This window comes from Varanus komodoensis, unplaced genomic scaffold, assembly GCF_004798865.1.
Source record: "Varanus komodoensis strain SLA01 unplaced genomic scaffold, ASM479886v1 scaffold27, whole genome shotgun sequence".
In the NCBI taxonomy this organism is placed as follows: domain Eukaryota; kingdom Metazoa; phylum Chordata; class Lepidosauria; order Squamata; family Varanidae; genus Varanus; species Varanus komodoensis.
Window position 1 is genome coordinate 11,440,993 of NW_025335701.1, and position 26,011 is coordinate 11,467,003.

Sequence of the window (26,011 nt, forward strand, 5' to 3'; positions counted from 1 at the left end):
CGCCCCGGGCCCGGGCCCGGCGGCGCCCGGCCCCCCGGGGGCGGCCGCCAAGTTCAGGGTGCCGTTCCAGGTCACGCCGTGCCGGGAGAGCGGCCCCAGCCAGGTGGAGCGGCGGCTGGAGGCGCTGGCGCTGGAGCTGGAGAAGGAGCTGGAGCTGCACGCGAAGAAGGAGTACTTCGGTGAGTGCCCGGGAGCGGCGCTTCGCGGGGCCGGGGGGGGGGGGCGCGGAAAGGCGGCTCTCGCCAGCACGCCGAGCCCGGGAGGGCTCCGCTGGCGCGGCCGTTGCGATCGCGGAGCGCGCGGCCCCCCACGGCTCGCCGCCGGCTCCGGCGGGGCTCCCAGGAAGCGGCGTCGTGCCCCCCGGGGCGGCGGGGCCGGCCATGGGCGCCGTCCCCGGCGCGGCTGCGAGGAAGGGCTTGCTCCCGGCGCCCTCGGGAAGCCCCGTGGGGCGCTCTGGGTGGGGCCCTCGGGGCCCGTGCGGGGGGCTCTGTCCGTCTGAAGGTAGAATTACTCTTGGGGAGACGTGGGGCACATTCGCGGGGGAGCGAGCGAGTCAGAAGCCGGAGGGGTGCTTTTGAAGGAGCCTCAGCTGTAGCCTGCAGGGCGCTGGGGTCGGCTGCCCCAGAGGGGCATCTCGGCCTTGGGGAAGGGGGGAAACTCTGGCCAGACTGGGGGCCCGAGGAGCCCGTTCATCCCCTCGGCCGTTTTGCAGCCTCGGGGTTCCCTTGTGGGGGTTCCGCCTGAAGCAGCGCAGACCTCGGTGCCCGCAGCCTAGCTCTCTCGGGGGGCTTTGTTTCTCTTTGCCTGTTGAGGGGCAGCGCCGCTCCGGCGGTTTGGCCTGGTGGGTTTCAGGGGCAGTTGCTGCACGTTACTCCCCCGCCTCAAATTGCCAGATATGTATTTACTTACTTGCTTAAAATATTTATATGCCAGATATTGTGCATAACAAAGCGAGGAACCCCCCCCCCCCCGCAGTAGGTCTTCTGGGGAACTTGGAATAAAGTCTTCCTCAGGGCGCATCCTGAGCTGTGTTCTCTCTCGTCCCACAAAGACACCCCTAGCAGGCCCATTTCCCAAGGCCATTTGGAGACCAGACCTGTTCAAAGACTACCAAGCCCAGGCCTGGTCACATGAGAAGCGCCAAGTTGCAAGTAGCCTCTTGCCTGCTCGCCTGTGGCGACCCAGGATTCCCTCGCAGGGAATAGTCTTTTGAAGCTAGAGGAGAGCCAGTGCTTGCTCAGCATGGCGTTTTGGGGCCGGTGCGGTGGCTGCAGAGGTGCCCGCCATTCCACAGTTGTGCGCGGGCAAACAAGGCCTGCCGAGTGCGTGCAGGGCCTGGGGCAAGGCCCTGGGATGAGTGGGAGGCCGCAAGCGTTGGGCTCCTGCTGTCCCCAAAGGGTTTCACCCGGGGAGCACGGTGTTCCTCCCCGGGCAGGAGAGAAGGAGATGGATGGCGCCTGGGCAGAGCACGTGGTACGGACACGCCTGCCTCCGGAGCAGAGCACTCCGGGCAGGAGTCGAGGTGAGGGGCCCTGGGGAAGGATTGCAACCCCCTGGGAGGGACGGGCTGCACCCGAGGAGAGTGCAGTGGTGGCCGCTTCGACTGCCGCGCTGTGCAAAGGGGTCGCACCTGTGGCGGAGCACTTCCAGGCCCGCACCGGTGTGCCCCCTGGTGTGGCAGTCCTCGCTTCCAGGGCCGTGGGCTGGTTTGCCCCCCACGCCCCTTCTCAGTCCCTTCCAGAGGCCTGGCAAGGCAATGTGGCAGTTTCCCCACGTCTGGTGGATCTCGGGAATCGACCGTCGTGGAACCCGCCAAAGGGCGGGAGGCGTGGGCGGGAGACGGTGCTCTTTGCTGAGGCAGGGAGAGCCCTCGCGTGGGAAGCCGAAGGGCTCGGAGGCAGGCGGCGTGACTGCTTGGGGGAGCTGGGGGAGGGCAAGCGAGGTCCTGCGGGAGGAATGGGGGCGAGGCCCAGCTGGGGCGCGGGAGAGGCACTTACTCACGGGAGGCTCCTCACTGCTGCTGCCGCACTGGCACCCTCCCGCTTCTCCTCTTGTGAGGCACTCAGAGTGCCTTTTGTCCTTACGACAACCCTGTGAGGTAGGCTAGGCTGAGAGGGAGTCACTGGCAGGAAGCCACCCAGCGAGCTGCATGGCCAGCTGGGGGCTTGAGCTTTGATTCCCCCGGTTGGTTCCCCGTTCAGCACTTCAGGCACTGCCCGAAACCCCTTTGGGCAGGTGCAGTCTACCCTGGGCACGTTGGCAGACGGTCGCGACTTGTGTGTTTCCCACAAGTATCTGCTGAGATCCCGACGCTGAATGCGTGGGCCTGATCCTACCAGGCCACTCCCAGTGCGCAGATTGCTCTGGGTGGCATCTGGCAGGATGCTGGAGAAAGCCACTTGCGGCGATCTCTTGGGAGCCCAGGATGCTCCCCGTCTCTCGCCCCAGGGGGCCCTTGGACTGGCTGCTGGAGGTGGAAGTGTGCCCACGGGTATCTGCCCTGCCCACCCGCCAGAGCCCGTTTCCCATTCTGCATCATGGCGCGTTTATCAGGCAACGGCGGCGGGTGGGAGGACGCAGAGGGTGGCTTGCAGGCAGTTTGGCAGGGCGAGTGCTGCCACGGGGTGGCCTGGTATCATTCCAGCCGCAGCGATGGAAGCTTTCAGGAAGCGTGGAACCCCAGATCGTTTGCCTTAGGCCAGCCGATCTAGTATATTCGTGCCTCACGTTTAGTAAAACTAGCCAAAACGTTGTTACTGAAATGCGCCACCAGGTTGTTTCTCACACACGTGACCCTCCAAGATGCCCCGTCCTGCTCAGCTCGTGACTACTTAGGGTGCTGCTCTTTTCCCCACGCAGTTGTGTCCTTTGCAAACCCGTACACAGTATTCTGTGTGCAGTCGCACCAAAGACTTGTATGTGGGGAGAACGGTATTGGCCGTTCTATTCGCAGTTCCTCTCCTGATTATGCCTAGCGTGGAGCGCACCTGCTGGGCCAACGCTTTCACCAACCTGAAAGTCCCTTCCTTGCCCAGTGACTTGGTGGCTCAGATCCCATCAGCCTGTCCTGGGGGGGTGGGGTTGCCCCAACTTTCCTGGAAGGCAGCTTCCAGAAGGTGGTTCCCAATCAGAGGCCCTCCAAATGATACACACCATCTCCCATTCACCCCAGCCAGCATGGCCAGTGGTCAAGAATTCAGGAGGTCACCATCCAGGCTGGGGGGAGCTGGGCACTGTTGACACAGTGGCGCTAACAGCCCTCCATCAGCATGGCCACATCGGAGGACAGGGTGGGAAGCATCCCCCCCCCAGACTCACCAGCAGAGAAACTGTCTCCCCTTACACCGGTCTAATCGCCTCGGGTGGGTATGTGGTTCCAGGGGGCTGCAAAGGGATGGCTGCTCAGGAGAGGGAAGGAGAGAGCCAGGCCTTGATCCTGTAAGTTTGTTTGTTTGGTTTTTGTTGTGAGCCGCCCCGGGGCTTTGTTGCGATGGGGGCGGCATCGAAATGTTTTAAATAAATAAATGTAGTCTCCATGCGGACCGACGCAGGGGCTGGTGAAGGCTTCTCCAGCCAGGCGTTCCCCCCGATGGGTCCCCCTGCGACGTTCATTGCATGGGAAACAGCCGTGGTGAAGCCAGGCCAAAACTGGCTTGCTGAGATAACAGTCCTCTAGGAACATGTTCCATGTCGTGGGACCTGGAGGCTCATGGGAAGCTGTGGGCAGAGCAGGGTGGCGTGAAAGTCGGACCTGTGATAGCTGCACACTGTTCCTGCTGGTTGGAACCTTGGCCTGCTCGGAGAGGGGTCCTCAGACTCTTTCAACAGGGGCCAGTCGAAAGGTGCCGGCGATGGGCGCGGGCCGCCAAGCCAGTGTGGGCGGGGGGGGGGGGGGGCAAGCGCGGCAAGGCGCCAGCTTGCCATGTGCGCATGGTGAGTTGAGTCCAAAACCTCTATGGCAGGCTGGATAAATGGGCATGGCGGGCCGGATCTGGCCCACAGGCCATAGTTTGAGGACCCATGTGCTAGGAGAACAGGAGGCTGTTGTCTCAGCTGAGAGGTAAGGCCGAGAGAAGCCCCTGGTTGGCTGCCCGGGGCTGCAGTGTGGTCTGCTCTGCCCTTCCAGGAGGAGACAGCTGGACTGTTAAAAGGCCTTGACCCATTTTGTAGCTTTAGGCTTTTTCGGGACTGTGGAGGTTCTTCCAGGGACTCCTCTTGAAAAAGGCCCTGTTTGTCCTTCGAATCTTCCGCTTCCCACCAGAAGGTCCCCAGGGATCATGCTGGATTTAAAACATGTCTGTGGAAGGATGTGCTGCCAGGGGCATCCCCACCTGTGGTCTGAAGAAGTGCCACTCAGAGACCATTTTTGCCACCTCCGTGAGCCCTCCGTGAGAGTTGAGCCCTCTGTTCGGAAGGCTGGAGCAGGTGGGGCGGGCTGTGCCAGCCATGAGGAACAGTAGAGGCAGAACAGACCCTGGGAGGGGGCTCATGGAAGCTGGAGTTCTCACGGCTCCTTGCTGCAATGCATGCGTTTGCGTAAAGCAACAAGCCAGAAGAGCCACTGGAGGCTGCAAATCATCTGTTAGCCGGGATGGTTCCTGCCACAATCTAAAAGTAGAGGACAGACAAGGAAAGGAGGACGGTGGGGGTGAGGAGGAGGAGAGGCGGGCTTCAGCAGGGCTGGCCCTGTGGCCCTCTTCTCCTCTCGCCTCCCTCGCCACAGCCCACGGAGGGCCCCCCGGGAATGGCCCTGTGCCCCAGAATGCCTCGCACTGGGAAAGAGCCCCACCCCAGAGTGCTCCTTGGGGGCCGCAGCGGCATGTGGGGCCTCGCGGCCGTGCAGGGAGGCTGCTGGCGGATTGTGGTGGTCGCCAGCGAGGGCATGTGCGGAAATGCGGAGTGCATCGGCAGCTCGGAGCTCTCTGTCGCTCTTGAGAAGCGCTGGCGGAGTATCGTGCGCGGGGAGTCCTTCTAGCTTGGCTTCCAGCACTCTCTTCCTTTTCCCCCTCTTCCAGGGATAGCCTGTGGTTAGCCATCCAGGTTAATATCTGTGAAATGCAGCACCTAGGACCCCTGCTAGCACAGGCGTTCCAAATGCTGCCTGCGGCTCACGCATGCTCTCCCTCCACCACATGGGAAGCTGGTGCCGGTGAGACCAGCCGCAGCTTCTTGGCTGCTTCTCCTAGCGCATGGGACATTACGGAACATGGGCTTGGCTATCCGTGGCCTCTCCGCTGATGGAGGAGGAGCACGGAGATGTGCTCGCCCTTCCGGAATTGCGTCTCCAGGCCGTCGAATGCGGCGTATCAAAGGAAACAGCGTGTTCCTGCCTTCTGGGACTCAAAATCCCCTGGCCCCAGTCATCAGCACTTTCCCACAGGAGGAAATTGCTGGAATACTCTCAGCCTGCTTCTCGTGCATTCTAGTTCTTGAGGAGGAAGATGTCGGCCCGATCGTGGATGCCGAAGCATCTGCCTCGTCTTGCAGCGATGGTCTTCCGGAATGGAGGCTGTTGGGGGAGGGGAGAGCGTACCTGGGAGCTGCAGGTGTTGAAGCTCTTTGGAAAAGGGTGGGTTGGGACAGTTTGCCCTGGAATGGGGGCATTTGGCTTCAAAAAACATTCGGTTTCCATTGGGAAATACAGTAGCACCTCACCTGACGGACTTAATCCGTTCCAGGACTCTGGTCTTGAACCAAATTGGTCGTGACGCAAGTCAAATTCCCCCATAAGAGTCAATGTAAATAAGGTTCATCCGTTCTGCAACTATTTTTTTGTATCAGAAATGTTGAAACAAAGTGACAACAACAAAGAACTGCACAGTGCAGTGGAGAGCACTAACCTGGGTGGGGGGGGAGGTTATTGTTTTGAGGGGGAGACCCCCTCCATCAGGATATTGGGGAGATCGCTTTCGGGGGTCTCCTCTCTCCTTTGTCTCTCAGCTGCAGGGTCAGTTTTGGTGGAAAATCTGTCTATAGTCACTTGTTTTTTCCTGCACTGCATAACCTTCCGGAAATGAGAGACCACCTTGTCGCTCCTCAGGTTCGACACTCTGTTCGTTACGTTTGTGTTGGGGTGGTGCTTCTCAAAGAAACCCTGGCATGGGCGCACTCCTGCAGGAAAGACGGGGCGATCTCGGCCATCTCCCCCCCGCAACCAGCACGATCGCGGCCATCTCCCCAGCCCCCGAGGGGGGAGACGGCCAGGATCGCGGCTGCGCTCGTGCAGGGAAGACGTGCGTGATCGCGGGCCGCTCCTGCAGGAAAGGTGGGCGCAACGCAGCCGCGATCACGCACGTCTTCCCTGCACGAGCGCAGCCACGATCCTGGCCATCTCCCCCCTCGGCGGGGGGGGGAGGGAGATGGCTGTGATCTCGGTCGCCACCCAAAGCGGAGTTCGTGACCCAAGTCAAAATTTTCATGAAATTTTTGTTCGTGACCCGAGGCATTCGTGAGCCAAGGTGCCACTGTATTCCTGTCTCAGAGTCTCTGTGGCTTAAGGGAATGATCTTATTCATCTGTTTATTCACCATGTATTTAGTAAACACAAGCAAAAGAAGAAGCAAAAAACAAACCAACTCAGTGTCGATTTTTGTTCCAGGACACCACGTGTATTTGCTCTGAGCTGTTCAAAGGAGAAAATTATTCCACACCTCATGTGAATTCAGTGTTCTCTTACGTAGAAATTGTACTGGGATACTTGTAAACATTCGGAGATACTGCATCTGCTCCCATTATATTTTTCCAGTTTAAGGACTCCCCCCACCCCAAAAAAGGACCAAATAAATGAAGCCTAAATCCATGGTTGACAATACTTGTCGGCAGATACGAAGCTGCCCGTGGCAGAAGGTTGGTCCGGCGGAGTATCTTTTGGACAGACAGTCTTCCTCCGGAGTGAGAGGGGCCTTCCCCAGCCCCTCCTGCCTGGTGAAGGTTGAGCCCGTCTGTTCTGCCCCGGTGCTTCCAAATGCTGTGCAAGTTTAGGCAGAAAGCTCAGGCCCCCAGCAGCAGACTTACTCCATGGGGCTCGCGCAAACAGCTTTGGAGATGATTCTGTTTTTCTCGGGATAAGTCCCCCGGGGGTCCCTCTGAGGATGCCTTCTCAAAGTGCAGACAGAGGTGGGCTTGTTCGAAGCAACTTAGGCATGGAAACCACGCATAGATTTGTGACTCTTAATCCGTTCGTAGAATTTAGTTAATTCGTGACAGGGACCTTAATAAACCCCGTTTTTCAAGGAAAGACGTTCAGTGTTGCTTCCAGCGTAGAGCCACATTCCTAAAAAGAAAGGCAAAATTATGTTCGCGTGAGGCGAAGCAAAGAGGCGGCAAATCAAGCCATGTGCAACCCTCATTTAAGAACCGAAAGGTTTGGGGGAGATTGAAACATGGGCGTACAAGAGGCCGTGGAACAGAAAAGCCGATCCCGGCAGTCGGACAAGGGTGGCCATAGGGGAGCTTGCTCAGGGGAGCTGCTCTGCAGTCCTTTTCTTTTGCATCCCAGAGAACTGTAACCCTTCATGCGCCAGGATGCGAGTCTCTAGGGGTTCTGTGGAAGAGAGCGGTCCTCCACTTATCCCAAGCCGTGTGGTGTTTTCAAGGTCGTGTCCAGTGGTTTGAGTTGGGCCAGAAGCGGCTTGGAAGCCAGGGACCTGCAGGCCCCATCAGAATAAAGCTGAAGGTTACGGACGCTTTGGAGTGCACTGCATTAACCCAGAGGCAATTTGTTGACAGGTTGGATTCAGAAGCGTGTTTTTAAAGTTGCCCCTGCGCTCCTACATTTCCTTTGTGTCTGCCTTTAAATATTCCTGTTTTGGTGTATACCATAACTTGGGGCACTTCTAAATCTTGAATTGTCTGCAGGGACCCAGAGGGCATCTCCCAGGCGGAACTTCTGATTGTATTGGTTTCAACCAACCTTCCCCAATCTGGTGTCCTCCAGCTGGTTTGGACCAGAACTCCCATGATCCCCTAGTCCAGCACATTGGGAGGGCATGAGAAGTACACCCAAGTAGTTTGCTTTGGTTGACTTGTTGGAGCTGGCTGGAAAAGGCGCGTCTCCTGGGAAGGCAGCAGAGTGGAGAAAATACATGGAATGTGGTCGAGTTGGATCCTATTCCTGGAAACAGCCGTCAGAAGAGTTCAGAGAAACAGAATGTCTGTTGTCTCTCGCCTGATCTCCTGGGAAGAATCGGGCCCAAGGTCCTGAGAGCAGCCTCCACCTCGCCTCTGGAGTTGTGGGCTGCCCTTTCACCCCTGGACAGGGACATGGTATCCGCCAGTCTGGCCCACAGCCTTTCCTTCTGAAACATCAGCTGAGCCAAACTGGCCGTGAGATTTTTAACCAAGTATGGTCTGCCCGGTCACGGTGCAGCGGGCCTTTGTGATCTAGTCTGTTTCCAGACCTGGCTCAGGGCGGATGTGAAGACCCTGCCAACTGGTTTGGGCAAGGTCCCCTAAAGCATGGCCTTTCCCCATATATCTCTACCCAGACCCTCTCCCCTGGGGAAGGCCTTTCTCCAAAGGGAGGGCAGCAGGGGATGATGAAGAAGGGAGACTGAGGCGGCACCCCCATTCCGGAATAGCCCTGAAAGTCTCACCTGTCACCCACCTGGTGGTCTTTCCAGTCCCGGGGAAGATGTCGTTCAACAGGCCGAGAATTTTCCGTTCTTCTGCTTTGTTGGAGCCCCTGCCCGGGGGGCGGGGGGGAGGCTCAAACGTCACTTTCCTTTTGTTAGCCAACCCAGAGGAGGGTTTTTAGAAAGCAGGCCGTGTTGGAGGTGTGGGAGGCAGGAGGCGTAATTCCCTGGCCTTGGCGAGGAGTGGCCGCCATCCTCACTGGGGCCATGCACGCTTAAACTAGTGTAAATTAGACGGTCCTGGGCGTCTTTTAGCGTGTGCGGTGCAGGGAGCAGAGCACGGAGCACGGCTCCAGAGAGAGGATGCAGCGGGCACTCGCGTGGGAGTGAGCTCAGTGGGGACGGCTGCGGAACAGGCAGCCGTGGAATTGTGCTGCGAGTCCCCCTTCGCTCCAGAACGGATTCTCCCGACAGGCGCAGCCTCTGTTTCGTGGACGGAGAACAACGAGCGGCCGCATCCCAGGCACAAAAGTTGTTCCGAAGCAGCGGGAGGATCCCCGTCCTGCACTTCCGCGTAGCTCTGGCAGACGGCGTGGCTGTTTCCCCGCCGTGACGCGGCGGTGCTGCTCCCTGCGCTGGGCTGTCCTCCACGCTCCTTGCCAGACGTTGCTCAGTCCCTCAGCGGAAGGCTGAGGCGACTTGCTCAAATCGATCTAAGCAGATTTTGCCTGGAGTGCTTCCTCCAGGGCTCCAACTGGGACTTTTGCTCATGGAACCTGGCCATGCGTTTGGCTTGGCTTGGCTTGGCCTGGCCTGGCTTGGCGGCAAAGACTTCCCCAGTCTGGCTGGGCCTGAGGCATGTTGCGGGCCAAGCGTCGGGAGAGCTTTGGGCTGGGAGCATGGAACTGGCCTCCGGGCCCAGCCGTCTCGCACGATGCCCGCTGAGAGCGCTCTGGCCCTCAGAGCCACTGCAGACTCCCTGGCCTTCCCTCCATGCGCCACCACCTTGTCCCCAACCGCAACTGGAGTTAATGCGGGGTTCCTTTGCGTGATGCTTCCTCTTCCGGTGAGTGTGAGCAGCACATCAGGCACCTGCCCTTATCTCTGATCTCAGATTATGGGATGGAGATAACGACGGGCTGTGCAAGGCTGGCCCAGCCAAGTTCAGCCTTCCTTTGCACTCTTCTCGCCACCGCTGGGAGGAACCGGGAAAAGCACACGAGTTGCTCCATCAGGTTCCCTGCTCCGGGCAGGGAGAAGCACGGAGGAGCCCATGGCATCGGTGGGCACGGAAACCACCCGCCCTCCACGGCTCTCCTGGGACGGGCGCCCACGAGGCGGGGGAGAGGCGGGGAAGGCGGCCTGGCGTCGTTCCCGTCCTCTTGTGGGCAGGTGGTCTCTGGATGGCTTGGCCCACCTGGATGGCTTGGAGGAAGCTTCTCCCTGCATGGAGGGAAGAGGAGGTGGCCCAACCAGCCCGAAGCTGAGCTGCTTCTGCCTACTGGCAGAGTGGTCTCCTAGCGCTCCGTGTCTGACCCGGGCGTTTTGTTGCAGACAGCCCCTTGTTCTTGCTCAATTTCCAGCCGAAAAGGGGTCTTTACTCAAAGCGCGCTCTGTTATTTTTACTGCAGCAAGTGGATTCACCTCCCACCTGCAGGTTGGCTGCTTCCCAGGAAGTGACTTTCGGTAAACATTCAAAGAGGAAAGGCACAGTGCCCTGTGCCTGTGTGTCCCCACGACGGCTTTCACCTGCAAGCCACACCTGGATGCTGAACGAAGGGCCGGCCGTGACATCCTGGTCTTGCCCCTCCATGGCGTTGCATCATGGAGCAAAGGAAGGGACCAGAGCCGACCCTGCTCTCCAGGCGACTCTCTCGAGGACAGCTAAGGCGGCAGCCACCCTGGCCTGCTCTTCGACCCCGTGCCCACCTGTACGTTCTGCATGAGGCGTGCCCCTGCAGGCATGACAGGAGCTTCCACACGCTTGACAAGCCCCCCAGAAAAGCAAGCTCCCTGCCCTGGTTTGAAGACCTTCCACGGAGCCCGTGTCTTGGGCCTACCATGGGCAGAGGGGTACGTGGCAGGTCCACCAGGGAGGGCTGCTCCCAGGTGCTGGAGCCCCACCATTTTGGGCAGATAAATTCACTTTCCGATCTGCGGCCTCCAAGCCCACCCAGCTCCTTCGCCTGGAGGTGGACACTGGTGTCCTTCTCCTGGCTGCCATGTTTCCTTGCTGGAGTGTGTGGATCGTGCCAAGAAGTAGCAGCTGGAGGTGGGGCTTTAGCGCCCCTGGAGGGGAGTGGGCAGCAGCAGAGTCTCGGCATCTTGCGGGATTTGCTGTTCCAGAGGATGGCCGTCGCCCTTGGTTGGGGAGGCTTTCAGGGGGCTCAGGCAGATTCTCAGCGGGGCAAGGCTACCCATGCCTGTTTCCCCATTGGCTCCTGGCTACCTCCACCATCGGATGCAGTGTGCGCCAGCTGCTGGGGAGCATGGGTACCATTCCATTTGCATCCTGTTCATGGCCTCCTCAGGCCGTTACCCGAGAACCCCGCAGAAGGATTGCCGGTGTGCTTGAAAAGACCCGCAGAAGCAGCGGTCGATGCAATCGGCCGCGTACAAATCATAGCTATAAGCGAAGCTGAAACATGGCAAGAAACCCATCTCGGAGCTGCTCTGGTCCTTGCCAGCACGTGCTGGAGAGCAGAGGAAGCCGCTTCCTGTGCAGGATTGCATCCAGATGCGGCCTCTGGGTCTCCGAGCACAGGGCCAGTTCGCCTGAAGTTGTTTCTGAATCGGCAAATCCAGCACGCTTCCCAGCATTCAGGGAGATGGGCAGCGGGGCCGGAGCGTGCCGCGTGAGCCTGTGCAAATGTGGTGGGGACCTGATCCGTCGTGGGAGAGAAAAGTCAGGCTGGGGCGGGGACCCTCCGGGCCTCCTCCCTTTCCCCCGCACGGCATATTTTGCTGGCCCTCCCTCTCCTGATCGGAATGTTGACCCTCGTCTCTCATTCCCAGGGGAAGGGAACAGGGTAGGAGGAGGAGGAAGGCAGTGAGAAAAACAAATGTGGAAAAAAGAAAGAAACATTTCTCCATCTGGCTGATGGCTTCTCTAGATAAATGGGGGCCTCCGCATCTTCCGATGCGCTCAAGCCAGGGCTGTGTGCCGCAGTGGCTGGCCCAGGCACCCTCTTCCGTCGCGTGATTCCCCTGGCCCAGTCCCCCCTGCGCTTTGGACGAATTTGCAGTCGGGACACACAAGTTCACAGCAAGCCTCAAAGGAGAAAGAAATCACAAGAACACCCAAGCAACACCTGAGGCGAATGTAGACTAGCTGAGTCCTTTGCGTCATAACCAGGGGGTCTCGGGGCTCCCGAAGTGTCGGATGCCGGATTGGAAAATGCGCGGCCTCGTCTCAGGCCCGCCTGCCTTCCCCGGAGAGTCTTGTTGGCCAGCCTGAGGTGCATTTAGTTACTCTCACGTCAGTGCGGCCTCCAGTGTGTCTCCATTGGGAACGAAAGAAGTGAACGGGTCTGTGCCGCCTCCTTGATGCACCTTGCATAAATGCAGTATTAGCGATAAGAATGGGGCGTTCCTGCGTTCCTCTTCTGCACCCCCCCTTCCAGCCGGAGCGGAGTTGCTTTGATAGGTGTTGCCAGCAGAGCTGGCCATGGGCCATTCCACACGCTCCGGATTTGATTTCAGTGGGTTACGTGGAGCCGTGCAATCCTACAGCCCACCAGTAGCACCATTTGCAAAATGCACGTGGCCACATCCGTCAAGGTGCTGTGTCGCACATTTTGGAAAGGGGCCGGTTCCAGCCCCTGCGGACTTCTCCTCTGAGCTTCAGCAGCGCAAGAGGCAGGGCAGGACAAATACAGGGGAAGGACAAAGGGAACTTTGGGGTTGGACAGGCAAGAGAGCTCCCTTGATTCATGCAGAGGCTTTGCTGGACATTACAGCGCAGCGCACAGTGCGCACTTCCGAGGCATCAAGAGCTCCTGGATGCTAGCATAAGGGACTAATGAGCGAGCATGCGAGTGGTGTCCTGCAGCAGCAGGGGGCTGGACTGGATGGCCTTCAGGGCCCCTTCCGACTCGACTTCTAGGATTCTGTGGTTGCTTTAGTGGACAGAACATTCCAGGGGTCAAACAGGAGTCAGAGGGGAAACTCTTCCAGAGGCTGGAGGAGTCCACGGGGGGGCACATTCTGGCCACCCCTGCCTCAGATGACCCCCTCCTGCAAGCCAGGGAGGACCTGGGGAGCAGTTGGGGAGGAGGCCGTGGGGCTGCCCCCCAGCCAAGCAGCTCGGTGGGGAGTGTGGCTGCACCGCCCCCTTCCTACCAGCAGGGCCTGGATTCCTCCTTGCTGGGGGGGGGGCTCAGCAGGCTTGACAAGCGGCCAGAGGGGTGCCACACCTCCCGCTCCCGCTTTTGTGCACCAACACTGGCGCCTTTGTTCCCGGAGGGATCTCAAAGGGCCCCGGACAGGGGATCTGGCCAGGCCGGGTGCACTGCTCCTCCACTGCCCCCCCAGAGAAGAATCCTCCCCCCGTGGCCAGGACAGGCACCTGCAGCGGGGGGCCTGCTGCGGATGAGGCTCCGGGGCACAGGCTGGACCATCCCCCACCAGGGATGCTCTCGCCTCGCCTCGCCTCGCAGCCCATGGGAGTCTTGCCGGCCAGGATGCACCCCCCCCCCGCACACACTTTTGCAGGATTTTGCTGAGGGAGGGCCTGTGCCGGCGGCGCTGCGGGTTTCCTTTTAGGCCAGAAGGCAGAGCAGGGCCGGTGGTGAACAGCGGGCAGAAATGCTGGCCTCCGGAACGAGCCCACGCTGTGCCTTTCCGGTTTCCCGCCAGCTTGCTTTTCCTGCATTCCTTCCCTCCTAAAAGATGCTTTTAGTGGAGAGCCCCTTGAGGCCAGGAAAGGTCTCCTCCTGGGCAGAAAGAAAGGACTGAGACAGGGCATCAGTCTGAAAGCTCCAGGAAGTGTTGCCATAACCAGAGCGTGTGTGTCCTTGTTCATAGCCGTTGCCATTTTGGCTCCAGAGAGGCAGCGTGAGAATGCCGGGAAAACAATGTCTGCCGTCAGGCCACCTTCCAATCCGTGGGGATCAGAGGCACATGCCAACCCCCCCCCCGCCCTGCCCCAGTGCTGTTGGACTACTATTCCCATCTTCCCTCATCACTGGCTACTTTGGCTGGGACTGATGGAAACGGTCGTCCACCATGGGGACCCCCGCTGTGGCAATGGAGGCACGCAAGAGTGGTGAGCGCCGTGAAACTTTGCCCAGTCTGTGGAAGATGACTAGTGACACGCCTGCACAGCAAAGGCTGCCGTGGCCCAGGCCCTGCACGGGCAGGGGGCTACCCTTCCCCCGCCCCAGAGCCACGGTGCGGCTGATTCTGCAGCGGGCGTCTGTGCAGAAGGCAACTGGGAACGCCTGAGCAAGTGCTGGCACTCAGCCGGTGTGAGGCCCGGCCTGTGACCTTTGCGCACGTTCATCCAATTTTAGAAGAAATCTTGTTGGAACCAAGTCTGAACTCAGGTTAGCCATCCTGGGGGTCCAGCGGCGAGTGGCTGGTCACCGAAAGAGGCTGGAGTTTGGCTCTGGCGGCCGTGCAGGGGTCGCATTTTGGCTGGGGGTGCATTTGCTTTCATTGGCCTCAAGGGTTAGTGAGCAGAGAAGACGGGCAGAAGATTCTCACGTTTCCCAGGGAGACACGATCAATGAACTCGCTCGGGGAGGGGCGACACCAGGCAGTCTTTGTGAATGAGCTCTCCAAGGACAAGATGCTTCCTTGGGAAATGGACTTCTGCCAACCCCGGAATGAGAGCAGGAGAGCCGAGAGGCTCTTTCTGTTGGGCCGAAACCCGTTGGCTGCTCCGTGATGACTCACATTTGGAAAGGGTGCCCACGGAGGCAGTGAGGGGCCAGCCTGCGGGGGGCGGGGAGGTCTGCATTGGCCAAAACAAACTCTTGCAATGGGGCAAAAGTGTTACCTGGGGCAGGGGAGGAGTGGCCCCTGAGCGAGACTCTGCTGACATTTCCTTCGCTTTTCCTCCAAACTGCTGGGGGCTTTCAGCTGCGTGGGGGTTGGTATTTGTAATGCATCTGGGTTGCAGTTGCAGCTTCCCTTTCTGGAGTGCCAATTTTCTGAGGATTCACGCTGTATCTCCGTCAAATCACCATTCCTCTCTGTTAAGAATTTAATTCCGCCTGGTCGTCATTCTTCTCCTTTGAGAGAGCCAATGAAGCAAGTTCTTGGCATAAATCTCTGATGGAGCCCCAGCTGAAGCGCAGCTCAAAATCCCACGTCACTCAGCCGGGAAAGCTATGGAAAAGAGCCTTCCTGGTTTCTAACGTTCCTTCTCTTTCTCTCCGTAGGTATTTGCATCAAGTGCGGAAAGGGGGTTTACGGGGCCAGCCAGGCGTGCCAAGCCATGGGGAACCTCTACCACACGAACTGCTTCACCTGCTGCTCTTGCGGTAAGTCGCCTGTCGATAGCCAGTTCCGCCGACGTCTCGCTGGACTCCCGGTCCCATGCCCGGGATGCCTTCCCTGGGGGGGCACCGCACTTGTTTTGACACCTCTCGAAATTCAGTGTAAACTAAGTGGAAGGGGGAGTTGGCCAGCCAAGTGAGAAGGCTGCACCGGGGTGCCGTGGTGGGGCGGAGTGATTTTGCGGTGGTGCCGGAAGGACGTCCAAGAGATTTGTGAGCAACCTGGAGCAGAACGCGCACTGAGAAGGAGCCTCTGGGCTGGCCAGCTGCAAGTGGTTTTAATTGCGGTGGAGGACGGTGTGGGCATGGCGCTCGTGTGACTGTCTCCTTGGCCGGTGATGTCCGCTGGGGGCTGGACCACCAGGGCTTTCTCTGTTGTCGAGCACCCTCCAGAGAGGTTGGCCGTCAGGTCGCTACTTCGGGGAGTGTTAAATGTTCTGAGAAAACGCTTGTCTCTGCAGCTCTTTTTATCTGAAGCTTTTGCGGGGATGAGCTGGGCCAAAACATTCCCAGAGGCTGCGGCCGTGCTCAGCCGGCCAGAAGTTCTCTTTTTAATCCTCCGTGTCTCCAGTTGGGAGACCACGTCTTCTGCAGAGGGTTGTCCTGAAGGCCCTCCTGGTGGGCTGTGCTCTCTCTGCATGGCTCGTGTTTGTGCTCAGAAGAAATTGCTGACGTGCAATCCAGCAGCTGGGCTGACCCGACCCTTGTGGCACGGTGGGCAGCGTCCATGTCGTTCCCAGCCGCCTGGGGTCGCAGCCGGGCACCTCTGGGGCTGGCCAGGGGGCTGCTGCACGTGGCTGGCTTTCTGCGTGTCTGCGGCTGGGATGGGGGACCATCCCGGAGTGTTGCCACTACAGGGGCAGGGATGCTCCAAGTTGTGACTCGACGCAGCAGGGGGGGCCCAGGTGGGGAACGGGGCAGGGCCAGGGCTCGGGTAGCGTTTCGCTGAAAGCCATGGCACTCCTGGCGGAGTCATGGGCGGTCTGGCTTGCCCCCTTGCTGGTGGCCCAGGGAGACTGCATGGGCCACTATCGCTGGCCCTTGTTCTGGCCATCTGGGGAAATGCTCGTGGACCCCCGAGATGCTCAGCCACTCCCCACCAGCTGCGCCAGAGGAACCATCCCTCCCTCCCGCGTCATGAGGAGCGGGCAGCCTCCGGAGGTTAGCCAGAGCCCCTTGGAACGGTCCCTGGGAGCGGTTTTGCCCGGCTGGCTTTGGACAGACTCCTGGAAACCTTTTCTTTAGGAAGGAGCAAAAGGAAGGGGGGCGGCTTGGGTGGCCCTGTGCCAAGCGGGCCTCCTTGGCCTGCCAGACCACTCTGGCCATCAGCAGCCCGCATCCGTTTTCGCTCCCCCCGGTGCTGGGCAGACTGTCCTGGAGATGTGTCCCAGGGCACGCCAGGCGTGGCTACCACGTCTTCCCGCTTCTGCGAGTACACCGAGCCGGAGATGAGCGGTGCCACGTCCCCCCACCTGGCGCTCTCCAAAGGTGTGAGCCTGCAAGTCCCAACATGCCCCAGCGAGCAGAGGGAGATTCTGGGAGTTGTAGTCCGGACTGCCTGAAGGGTTCCCGGTTGGGGAAGTCGGGCCAAGTAGGCTGAGAGAGCTGGTCCAATCCCAGCCCATCTTCCAAAATTGCACCCTGGGGACTGGAACTCTTCCATGGGCTGCAAAATCCGCATTTCCTCCGTGAACACTGCCTTTGGAGTGTCCCCTAAAAGTAAATTCCCAGGAACCTGAACTTGGGTCCCGTGCTGAATGCTTGTCATATTTGTTTTCATCGCTTCCTTTGGAGCAAGTATTATTGGTTGGTTGCGGTTGACATGCCCCGACCGATGCTGAAAAGCAGCTGTACGTGCTAACTTTCGGCACAGGTTGTCCCATGAATATAGTGAATTGTATAAAAGGAGATAAAATCCGTGAACGCCTCCCCCCCCCCCGCCCCCGCCCTGCGTTCTCCTGAAGCGTTAATTTGCAGGGGAATTTCTCTCCTCCCTCCCTGCGGATCGCCACTGGGACACTTCCAGAACTCCTTTAGTTTGAAGGAGCCCTCGGACGGGACGCAGCTCCTCAAAACCTGAAACTTAAACCCCTTTAGATAAAGCATTTAAAATGGAAGGCCCGGCCTTTCCCTCCCCCTCTCCCTCGCCTCTCTCCCATGCTTAAATTGTCAGACCCCAGACTGGGGGTGAAACAGAATAGAAGTCAGTGACCTCAGCCCGGAAGAATGTCGCTTATTTACGTAGAGCTGCTGCTATTTTAGCGGCAAGCCTTTTCTCTCGCAGGGACGGAGTTTTGTGTTTATTGGCCGAGGCAAAGGCGTGTTCGGCTGGAGATTTGCATCCAAATCGCCTTCGCCACGGAATGTGGGCCAGCTCCTTTTAAAAAGCTGCAAGGAGATTTTGTTTTGTCTTGGCCAACGTCTGTCTGTCTGTCTGCCTGCCTGCGTGCCTCTTGAGCTTTAGAGGAGTCGTTGCAGATACTGGGCATTGTGCTGGGTCAGTGGGCCCTTTGAGAAGAAGCGGGGCGTCCGTGGGAGAGCGTGGGCGCGAGCACCCCATCTCTGCAGAATTATCCGGGGGTTCAGCTGCTCCGGGGACTTGGCTTCCTTTGGTTTTCAGTAGCAGGTTTTCCTTCAGGACTGTCTCTTCTGGCAGCCACAGAAGCTCCGGAAAGCTTGTGATGCCTTTCGAGCGACTCAGCATGCACCCGGTTTGAGCCCAGAGAATGCGAGGGTGGGTGCGAAGCGAAGGCTGCTTTTGGCATCCCAAGGCAGGGCTGAAAGGTTTTCGGAAAGAGGAATGTGTGTGGGGGGGGCACGACCTTGCCTTCCAGATAAACAGGGCCACTGCTGTGCTCTGGAGGGGATGAGGGGATTTGTAGTCCCACACATCTGGAGGGTGGTGGGAACAGGTCCAGGGGGCCACGTTTGCAGCGGTTTGAGGTTCAGGCATGTGGGGAGGAGGCGAGACGTGGCCTCTTTGGGGGAGGAGCTGCCTGGGGCTTTGGTCCATCTCCCTTCTGGCCCTCCGCTCTCGAAATGCTCTTCCCTCCGTCCTGGTGGTAGGAAAGGCCTGGGAGCACGGCATGTGGGAAACGTCCATCCGGACGCAGGTCTCTCCCGCACGCACTTCCTGATTCAGCCAGAGCAGCCGCTGGGCTTTTAAGCTTCCTTTTGTCAGGGCAGGATCTCCCCCTTGGCTCGTCCGGGCCGGAATCGCTGCATCCCAGCAGATTCTGAGGACATGCTCCCTCCGTGTGGAGTGTGGCGTGGGCAGCGGTTACTGCCACACTACAAAAATGTGCAGAGTGCGAGTTGCGCTGTGCGCAGGCAGAACAGCAAGCCGGGATTCCTGGCTTCGCTCGAGCACACAGAGTGCTCAGACGTCTGCTCGCATTTTCCTCCTTGCACAAGCGGGCAAGCAAACAAGAACTGGTTCTTTTCTCTCACTGTGACGGTGGACGGGGGAACCTGGGATTTCGCCCGCAAGCAGCCCAGGATTCATAAGCCAGCGGTGTGCACCGGCTCGCACTCCTGGCTCGCTTGGGTCTGGATGCAAGGCCCGCCGGTTGGCTCTCACACGGGGAAGCGGGGAGAGGGGAACGGCGACACGCACCGGAATGCAGCTCGTTTCCATGAGGCCGAGTGAAGCAGGCGGTGGGCGAGCTGTTACCTACAAAAGTGGCTACTCAGCATGGAGTCGGGCTTTCTGTGAATCTCTTCGTTCGTTTTAAGAGACGGCCGAGCGCGTGGCAGTGGCGGCTGCACAGATACGCGGTTCCGGGCCCAGTGCTTGCACACACGCACGCCCCTCCTCCGGCCTTTCCCACTGCGGGTCTCCAAAGAGGCGCTGGGAAGTACCCGGGCAACGCCACGCCGGCAGCCTCGGAGGGGCGGCTGGGTTGCAGGGCCCACAGTCGACGCCGCTCCAGTCCACCCCACTCGGGCACAGAATTTCCTTAGTCATCCGGAAACGTTCGGCGGGGCCTCTCTGTGCTTCCTGCCTGGCCTCACCCTGGAGGACAGAACTGCGCGAGAACATTCCTGCTTTTCTTTCCCACAGTCAAAAAATGTGAATGCCGGGGTGGAACGAGCAATGCCTGTGCTGCTGGAAAGATCCTCTTGGACCAGTCCGTGGCCAAATTTCCCGAATTCTGGCTGCATCCTCAACGGATGAGTCAAACCCTCGGGCGAAAAGCTGGACAGCCCATGAAACGCAGCAGCATTTTGGAAGGGGAGCAGAGTCTGCGTGTTTTTCCCCTTTCCAAACCCCCCTTTCCTGGGGTGCGGGGAAAAAGGGTTAGGAATACCCCATGCCCTTAATTTTAAAAGAACTATTGTAAAAAAAAAAAAAAAAAAAAAAGCTTCATAGGAGCATGCCAGGGCTGTTTGAATGGCACATGCACAAATACCAATTCTTAAATCCCAGGTACTTTGGAGACCTTAATCTCACAAACAGTGGACCCTTGCGGGCTGATTTGTCCCACTCAAATGCACCTTTCTTTAACAAATCCTACACATTCACAGCCTAGGATGTCACAAAGCAGAACTGTGCAGAATGTGGAGGGGAGTTTCTGCAGAGAAAGGCCTTCTATCATGCCGGTTTTTTCTCGCCCTCTGAAGTTTGTTTGTTTTTCGAAAGGATTTAGAAACCTACCTTCAACTGTGTTGCTGTCAGGGTGACGTGCAGTCAAGTACGGCTGCAAGCAGCCACAGAAACGCAAAATATCATTGCTGCAACATGCAGTAAAGGAGTTGGGAGGCCCCCAAGGCAAGCAGCCCAAGCGAGAAGGCCAGGTGTGGACGAACTCGCGCCAGAAGGGCTGCTGGTGCGACAGAGGCCCGTCCCCCACGCCAGCCGGCCCCGTGGGCCAGATCCAGCCCACCAGCTCTGAGAGCTCCATGCCCCTTCCAAGCACACGGGCACCTCCCTTGCTTCCGTGCCATTTTGTGCCCCCTGTAAAACGGGAAGCGCTTCGCTTCAGGCTCATTTACCGGCCCGACGACCTGTAAGCTAAAAGGGGCTGGTATTTCCTGCACCCAGTCCTTTGCCCCGTGGGGCTGTTGCCCCTGGAGCGCCTCCAAGATTGCCTTAGGCCCGGGGGCTGCAAGGGGCTCCTCTGCGGTCTGCTCTCAGAGCCCACTGGAAGTCCTCGGAGGAGAAAGCGCGGGGCTCTTTCAGCTTCTCAGCTTCCTCCCCTGCTCTTTGCACGAAGGAGGCGCTTGCGCCACTGCCGCGCCCCGCCTGCCCTTTGGCAGACCATTTCCGCAAAGTCGCCCGCCTTTCCGCTGGCCTCCGCTTGCCCTGGACCGGCTTCTGGCCATGAGGCGCTTCGCCTGCCACGCCTGTTAGTTATTACATTGACTTCCCAACCCGTTTTCCTTTCAGCTTGTTGCGGTCTCCTCCCCCTCTGCTCAGGCCTGTCCTCACAACAGCAACCCTGCGAGGGAGGCTGAGCGGCAGCGACTGGACGGGCGGACTGGAGCCCCGCACTCCAGAGTCCGGGCCCTCCCTCGCTGCAGCCGCCGCCTTGCCCACGCTTCGGCACTGCTTGGCGGCCACAGGGGTGCTTCTGCCCCCCGGGGATTACGAGCTGCCGCCCTCCCGTGAACCGACCCAGAGAGGCCCCAATGCCATGGCCGGCCCTGGGTCCAGGCCTGGCCGCTTGGCGTCCCTTTTGCCAGGGGCGGCCGCTCCTGGACAAGCTTCCAGTCTTCGACATGCTTGCTCTGCTTCTTTCCTACTTTTTTATGTGCCTCCCATGAGCAAAACCAAAGCAATTCAAGCAGAAAAGGGGGATAAACAAAAACACAACGATTTTTTGGAGAAGGTTTTTAAGGATCTGGAACGCTAATTACATAGATATTTCACCTGCGTGTAGCAGAGCACACTGCCATGATTCAAAATAATGCTGCATGAACTTTAGCAAGGGCAGCTGAAATATCCGCGTATTTCTCCATTGGCAAATCATGCCTGAAAGCTGCCCGTCCAAGGACGGAGCATCTCATTAAAGCCTCCACCTATTGTGCCATGGCTGGCGGCTGTTTATCTTTCCGGTGTTGTCATATTCGCCTGTGAGCTGCCAAAGGGGCACAGAAAAGCCATTTACATTGGCCGGCCTCTTACCTGTGCGGAGGAACTGAACCAGCTGGCAGCCCAGCCGGGCCAAGTTGAGGGTTTTGTGATACCTGCCTTTGTGGGAAGCAGAAATGGCAAGAGTGCAGCTGCTGTGCCTCGAGTGCATCGTGAGAAGATGCGGCTCCCCGGAGAAGCGGACCATGCTAGGGAAAGGTGAAGCGAGGAGAAGACGAGGAAGATGATGGCGAGATGGATCGGGTCCATCAAGGAGCCAGCGCCTTGTGTTTGCCAGGGCAGGGCATTTGGAGGGCCCCTGTTCGTGGGGTTGCCCTAAATCAGAGATCGCTTGACGGTGTGTAACCGTAGCAGCTGGCTCAAGGTTTCATTATCCGTGCTTACAAAAGCCAAAATGGCTCAGGATCAGGGCCCAGAAGAGATCCCTCGACCTCCTGCCTGCTTGCCAGGTCTGTGCTCATCCAGAAATGCCCTTCTGGTGGGGCCGAGAAGTGGCGTTCTGGCCCAGGATTCTTGGAATGCCGCCACCGGCATTTTGCAGCCTGCTCTCTGGAGCTCCTGCTACTAGAAATCGAGCCGGCTCCAACGCGCCTTCATTTTCACTGCCTGCTTGCTTGTCTCAACAAGCCTTCCCAAACCAGAGAGCTCATCCTTTTTCCTTGTCCTCCTGTTATCCCTTCCAAGATTTATACAGTGATTTTTACTGCATTGTTTTATACTGTGCTTGCACCGCTCTTGGTTAGACACTCCTTTCCATGTAAACAATGTGTAAGTATTGGGAAACGAATGCATCTTTTGTCCCGGGAAGAAGCGGTTCAGGTTTTAGCACCTTCATGGGGAGTACGAGCCTTTCCTCGTTGGCCTGTGAGGATCACCCCGTGGGCACCCTCTCTCAGAGAGGACGTTGAAGACGGGCCTCGGAGAATGACCCATTGTTCTCCAGGCGCGCGCCTGGCAGGTGCGAGCTGGGGAGCCGCATCCTGTGCATTTCTGAAAACTGGTCAGGCCAGGTGGCTGCGCCAGAGGCTCCCCCAAGCAAAACCACAGGAGCAGGAAGGAAGTCCGAGTCTAGGAAGTGCCTCTGAGGTGAGGGCTCCGCCGAAGCGCTCTGGCCAAGAGCGGAGAGCGGGAGATAGAGGTGGCCCCAATCCTGCGGTGCTGCGCTTCCCCGGGCGAAAGCAGCCCTGCCGCGGCAGAGATCCCCACTGGGTGTGAGCACCGCCGTGGGGGCATCCCCGCGTCGCAGTCCCTTCCTGGGCGACCTCCTCTGTCCACTGGCTTTTCCACTTTCCCTGTTGCTGGCGAGTGGAATGCATAACCGTCCCGTCCCCCTCGTGTCCTCTGCTTGTGGCCCCTTGTGCTGTTTCCTGGCCCCGGGCCAGATCCTTATGCAGGCCTTTTTTATACTGGGTAAGCTGGGGCTGGTGCAAACATGTAAAGCCTCCCCCCCCCCCGTGTGGTGGGGAGGAGGAGACGGCTGCGCCTCCGTTGTGCAAGGGCGCCCCCACCAGGCGGGCCGGCCAGCTCCCTGTCCCCGGCTCTGCAGCCACTCAGGACTCCGGCCACATGGACCCGCTCTGTGGCCAGAGGGAATCGCAGCTGCCCCAGGGCACTGCCTTCATTCGTGCCAGCAGCGTCTGAGCTGCCCCCCGCCGAAGTTTCTGCCCCACGGAGTCTGCAGTCCGACTGCCATAGCGGGGAAGCAGTGGGAGATGGCACGGGCGAGGCACAGCGTCCCCTGCAGGAGTCCCAGCCAGGGCCGGCCAGTCGTCTGCCCGTCTTCAGCAGGCCCGTTGCAGGCCCAGAACCAGGGCGGGAGACGGGGGGCCGTCTCCCCCCCCCCGCCAGGCCTTCCTCTCCGGCTCTCCCTGCTGGCAGCACGTCCGCGCTTGTCCCACCGCTGGTCCCCGTCTGGGAGTCGCTTCGGAACAGGCTGGTACTAGCCAGGCATGCCGGAGGGCACGGCTGAGCCTGGGAACAGCAGCCCACTTCCCGAGGGAGCCGGGTGGTGCGGAGCCAGCCCCCCGCCTCCCCCCCCCAGCCCCAAGGGAGTACTTGATGGAGTCGAAATGGCAGGGGTTTCTGCAGTTGCTGGCGAAGGTGCAGCCGGAGGCTCTGGGTGCAAAAGCAGGGTGAGGGCTCTCCCTGCCCTTGGCCGGGGGGGGTGCTGGGGACGCTGGGCAGCAGCAGCCCCCCAGCATTCCGGCCTGGGATCCATGGTGTCGAGCAGGGCAGCCCCAGCACGAGGAGGAGCAGTCCGGGGCCTGCGTGTGAGGCCTTCGCGACGGGGAGGGCAGGCCTGAGGCGGGCGCACGACGCAAGGATGCTGGCGCTTGGCCCACGCTGCGCCTGCAGGGCCCCTCTTGGTGGGCGCCAGGCCCGGCCATTCCCCGGCCCGGGACAGGCCAGGTGCTGCTGCCCCACAGAGCAGGACAGTGCGCGTGCGAGTGAGACGGAGCGCAAGAGTGAAGTAGCTGGCGGAGGCCCTCCCTGCCTCGGAAGGACAAGCCTGCTGGCCGCCTCCTGTCCTTTGGGCCCACGTCAGGCGCTCTGGCCGCCCGCTGCCAGTCCTTCTGGCCGGCTTGCACTCCCCTTCAGTAGCAGCCGGTCCCCAAGGCCGTCCTTCGGGTGGCCTGGCAAAGACGCAAGCCCCATCCTCCCGGAGGGAGTGGGGGCAAGCAGATGACGCAGGCGACGGAGAGGGGCCAGCCGGAACCCCGGGAGAAGGGCACCTGGCTCGGGGTGCCGGGGCGGGTTGGAGACAGGCCCCTCTGGACGCGGGGGGGCTTGGCCTTCCCGCCCAGCTCCCCGCCAAGGCTCCGTGGGGCTTCCTCAGCGCTCCCCCCGGGCACCACCGCCTGGAAGTGCTGTGGCGCTCGGCCCTGCTTGGAGGCTCCTGGTGGGCAGCTGCCCGGGGGTGGGGCGGGGCCGGACCCCCGTTCTGGCCCAGCAGCGCCCCAGCCCATTTGGGCTACCGGGTCTCGTGGGGCTGCCTCCCCCGCATCTGGCGCTGCAAGAGCGACAGGAAGCCTCTGAGTGGGGCTGGCCGGGATTTAACGGCGGCACTCATTGGTGGGCCGGTGCCTGGAGGGCGGTGATTGGCTGGGGGAGGACCAATCCAGTGCAGCTGCATCTCGGCAAGACTGATGCACTGTTGACCGGAAGAGCCCGTGCTTGGGAACCTGCTGTGGGAATGGTTCTAGGTGCTTCTTCGCTTTAATTCACCCTTTTAGGCCTGCTGCTGGCCACTCACCCTGTTGCAGAGGGGACTCGGGAGATGCAGTTTCCCCAGGAAAACCATGGGGGGGTTTGCGGGGGGGTGATTCTGTCGCCAGGCTGGATCTACCCAAGCATCTGTCTGGTTAAGCAAGGGTGGTTTGTTGCCAAAAGTAGCTTGAAAGCCATGGAGAATAGGAAATGGGGGCAGAGGGTGTGGGGGGGTGCACTTTAAGTGACCCCCCCCCAGCATCGTCATCAATTTCCATTTCCTCCGTTTCTCTTTAGTAGCACAGGAAGGGCCTGACTGTTCCGTATTTTCACAGGGAGACGATTACGAGGGAAGGCTTTCTACAACATCAACGGAAAAGTCTACTGCGAGGAAGACTTCCTAGTAAGTACGACTTCTGGGCTTTCTGTGTCAGGTGGTCTGTGGGTTGCACTGAGGCCTGCGCCTGCTTGTTCGTGGGCACCCAGAGGCATGCCTGAAGAGCAGGAAAGGTGCTTGTGCCAACAGCAAGATGGCCTCGCGTGGGCAAGCGGCGAGCGTCAGTGTGCACAACGCGCCGTCTCCGTCTCCAGTCCGGGGCGTTGGCGGGGGAAGGACGTTTTCCGGGCTCTCCCTGGTCATACCATCACTGGCCAGCGAGATGGGTGCCCCGTTGTCAGTCTGGTCAGCTGAAGGCGCCCGCTGACATCTTGAACTTTTCCCCATATGCGGCACATCCGGAATATTCCGCCGAGGAGGAAACTGGGTGGGAAGGCGCCTCCCGGCCTCTCCAGAGAGCAGCTGAGCTTCGCCTGGCCAGGGCTGCCGGTGGGGAGGCTCCAAGGACCCCTCCCCCAGCCGCCACTCCTGTGGGACTTTCCCTGCTTGCGTGCCATGTTTTCCCTGCGCTGCAGAGCCGGAACGTATCTCCCCAGGCTCAGGGATTGGCAGTGGCAGAATTTCGGTTTTCAGTTTGGGAGGAAATGAACACTCACGTCCGTGGGAAAGATCCACTGTTTGCACCTCTGCAGCTTTATTGATCGGTGCCCCGGTGCCTGCAGTCACTAATGGTGATGCATTACTGGGTAGAGGCAACCTCAACTACACAATCACAGTCCATGGACTGACACTTTTATAACCTCCTAGTCACGTACACCAGTGCAGCCTGTGAGGTTTCCAGATCATCTGAGTACAACAGCATCCCAATGTCTCTAGGCTGACATAATGTTCTAAAATGATCAGAAATACCGGGAACAATAGTACGGAGAACATTGCCGATCGCTGCATGGACGAGTGAATTGAGCAGACCTCCTTGCAGTCTGGATCCTGCTTAAACATGCGAGTGTGTCTGAGGGAGGAAGCGCTCGGAAACCTGGCCTGGCAGCCGCACTCAGCAGGGCCCGGCTCTGTGGGACGAGATGCTGGGGAGGGTCCACTCAGACCCACATGGGCACCGTTGTCTCAGTCCTTCTGCAGCTGATGAGAACGCAGGCATTTCCCCACGGAGAGGGTTGGCCTCCAGCAGCTTCCCAGTCCAGCTCCGAATTCCATCTCCTTACAGCAAGTAAGAGCAGCACTTAACAGTGACCTGGCTTGGAATTGGGGTGCTTTCTGAGAAAGGGGTGCAGGTATTTTT

The 26,011-nt window shown here is 59.5% G+C and overlaps 1 protein-coding gene across 1 annotated transcript in view; it reads left to right on the forward strand.

Annotated features, from left to right (window-relative positions):
• The window catches only part of LOC123025336 (WT1 interacting protein), a 47,319-nt gene that overhangs the window by 324 nt on the left and 20,984 nt on the right, over positions 1 to 26,011 (forward strand). Inside the window, exons 2-4 of the mRNA XM_044433925.1 lie at positions 4 to 179; positions 14,960 to 15,061; positions 24,713 to 24,780. Coding sequence (XP_044289860.1) covers positions 4 to 179; positions 14,960 to 15,061; positions 24,713 to 24,780 — 346 coding nt within the window. The remainder of the gene's footprint in view (positions 1 to 3; positions 180 to 14,959; positions 15,062 to 24,712; positions 24,781 to 26,011) is intronic.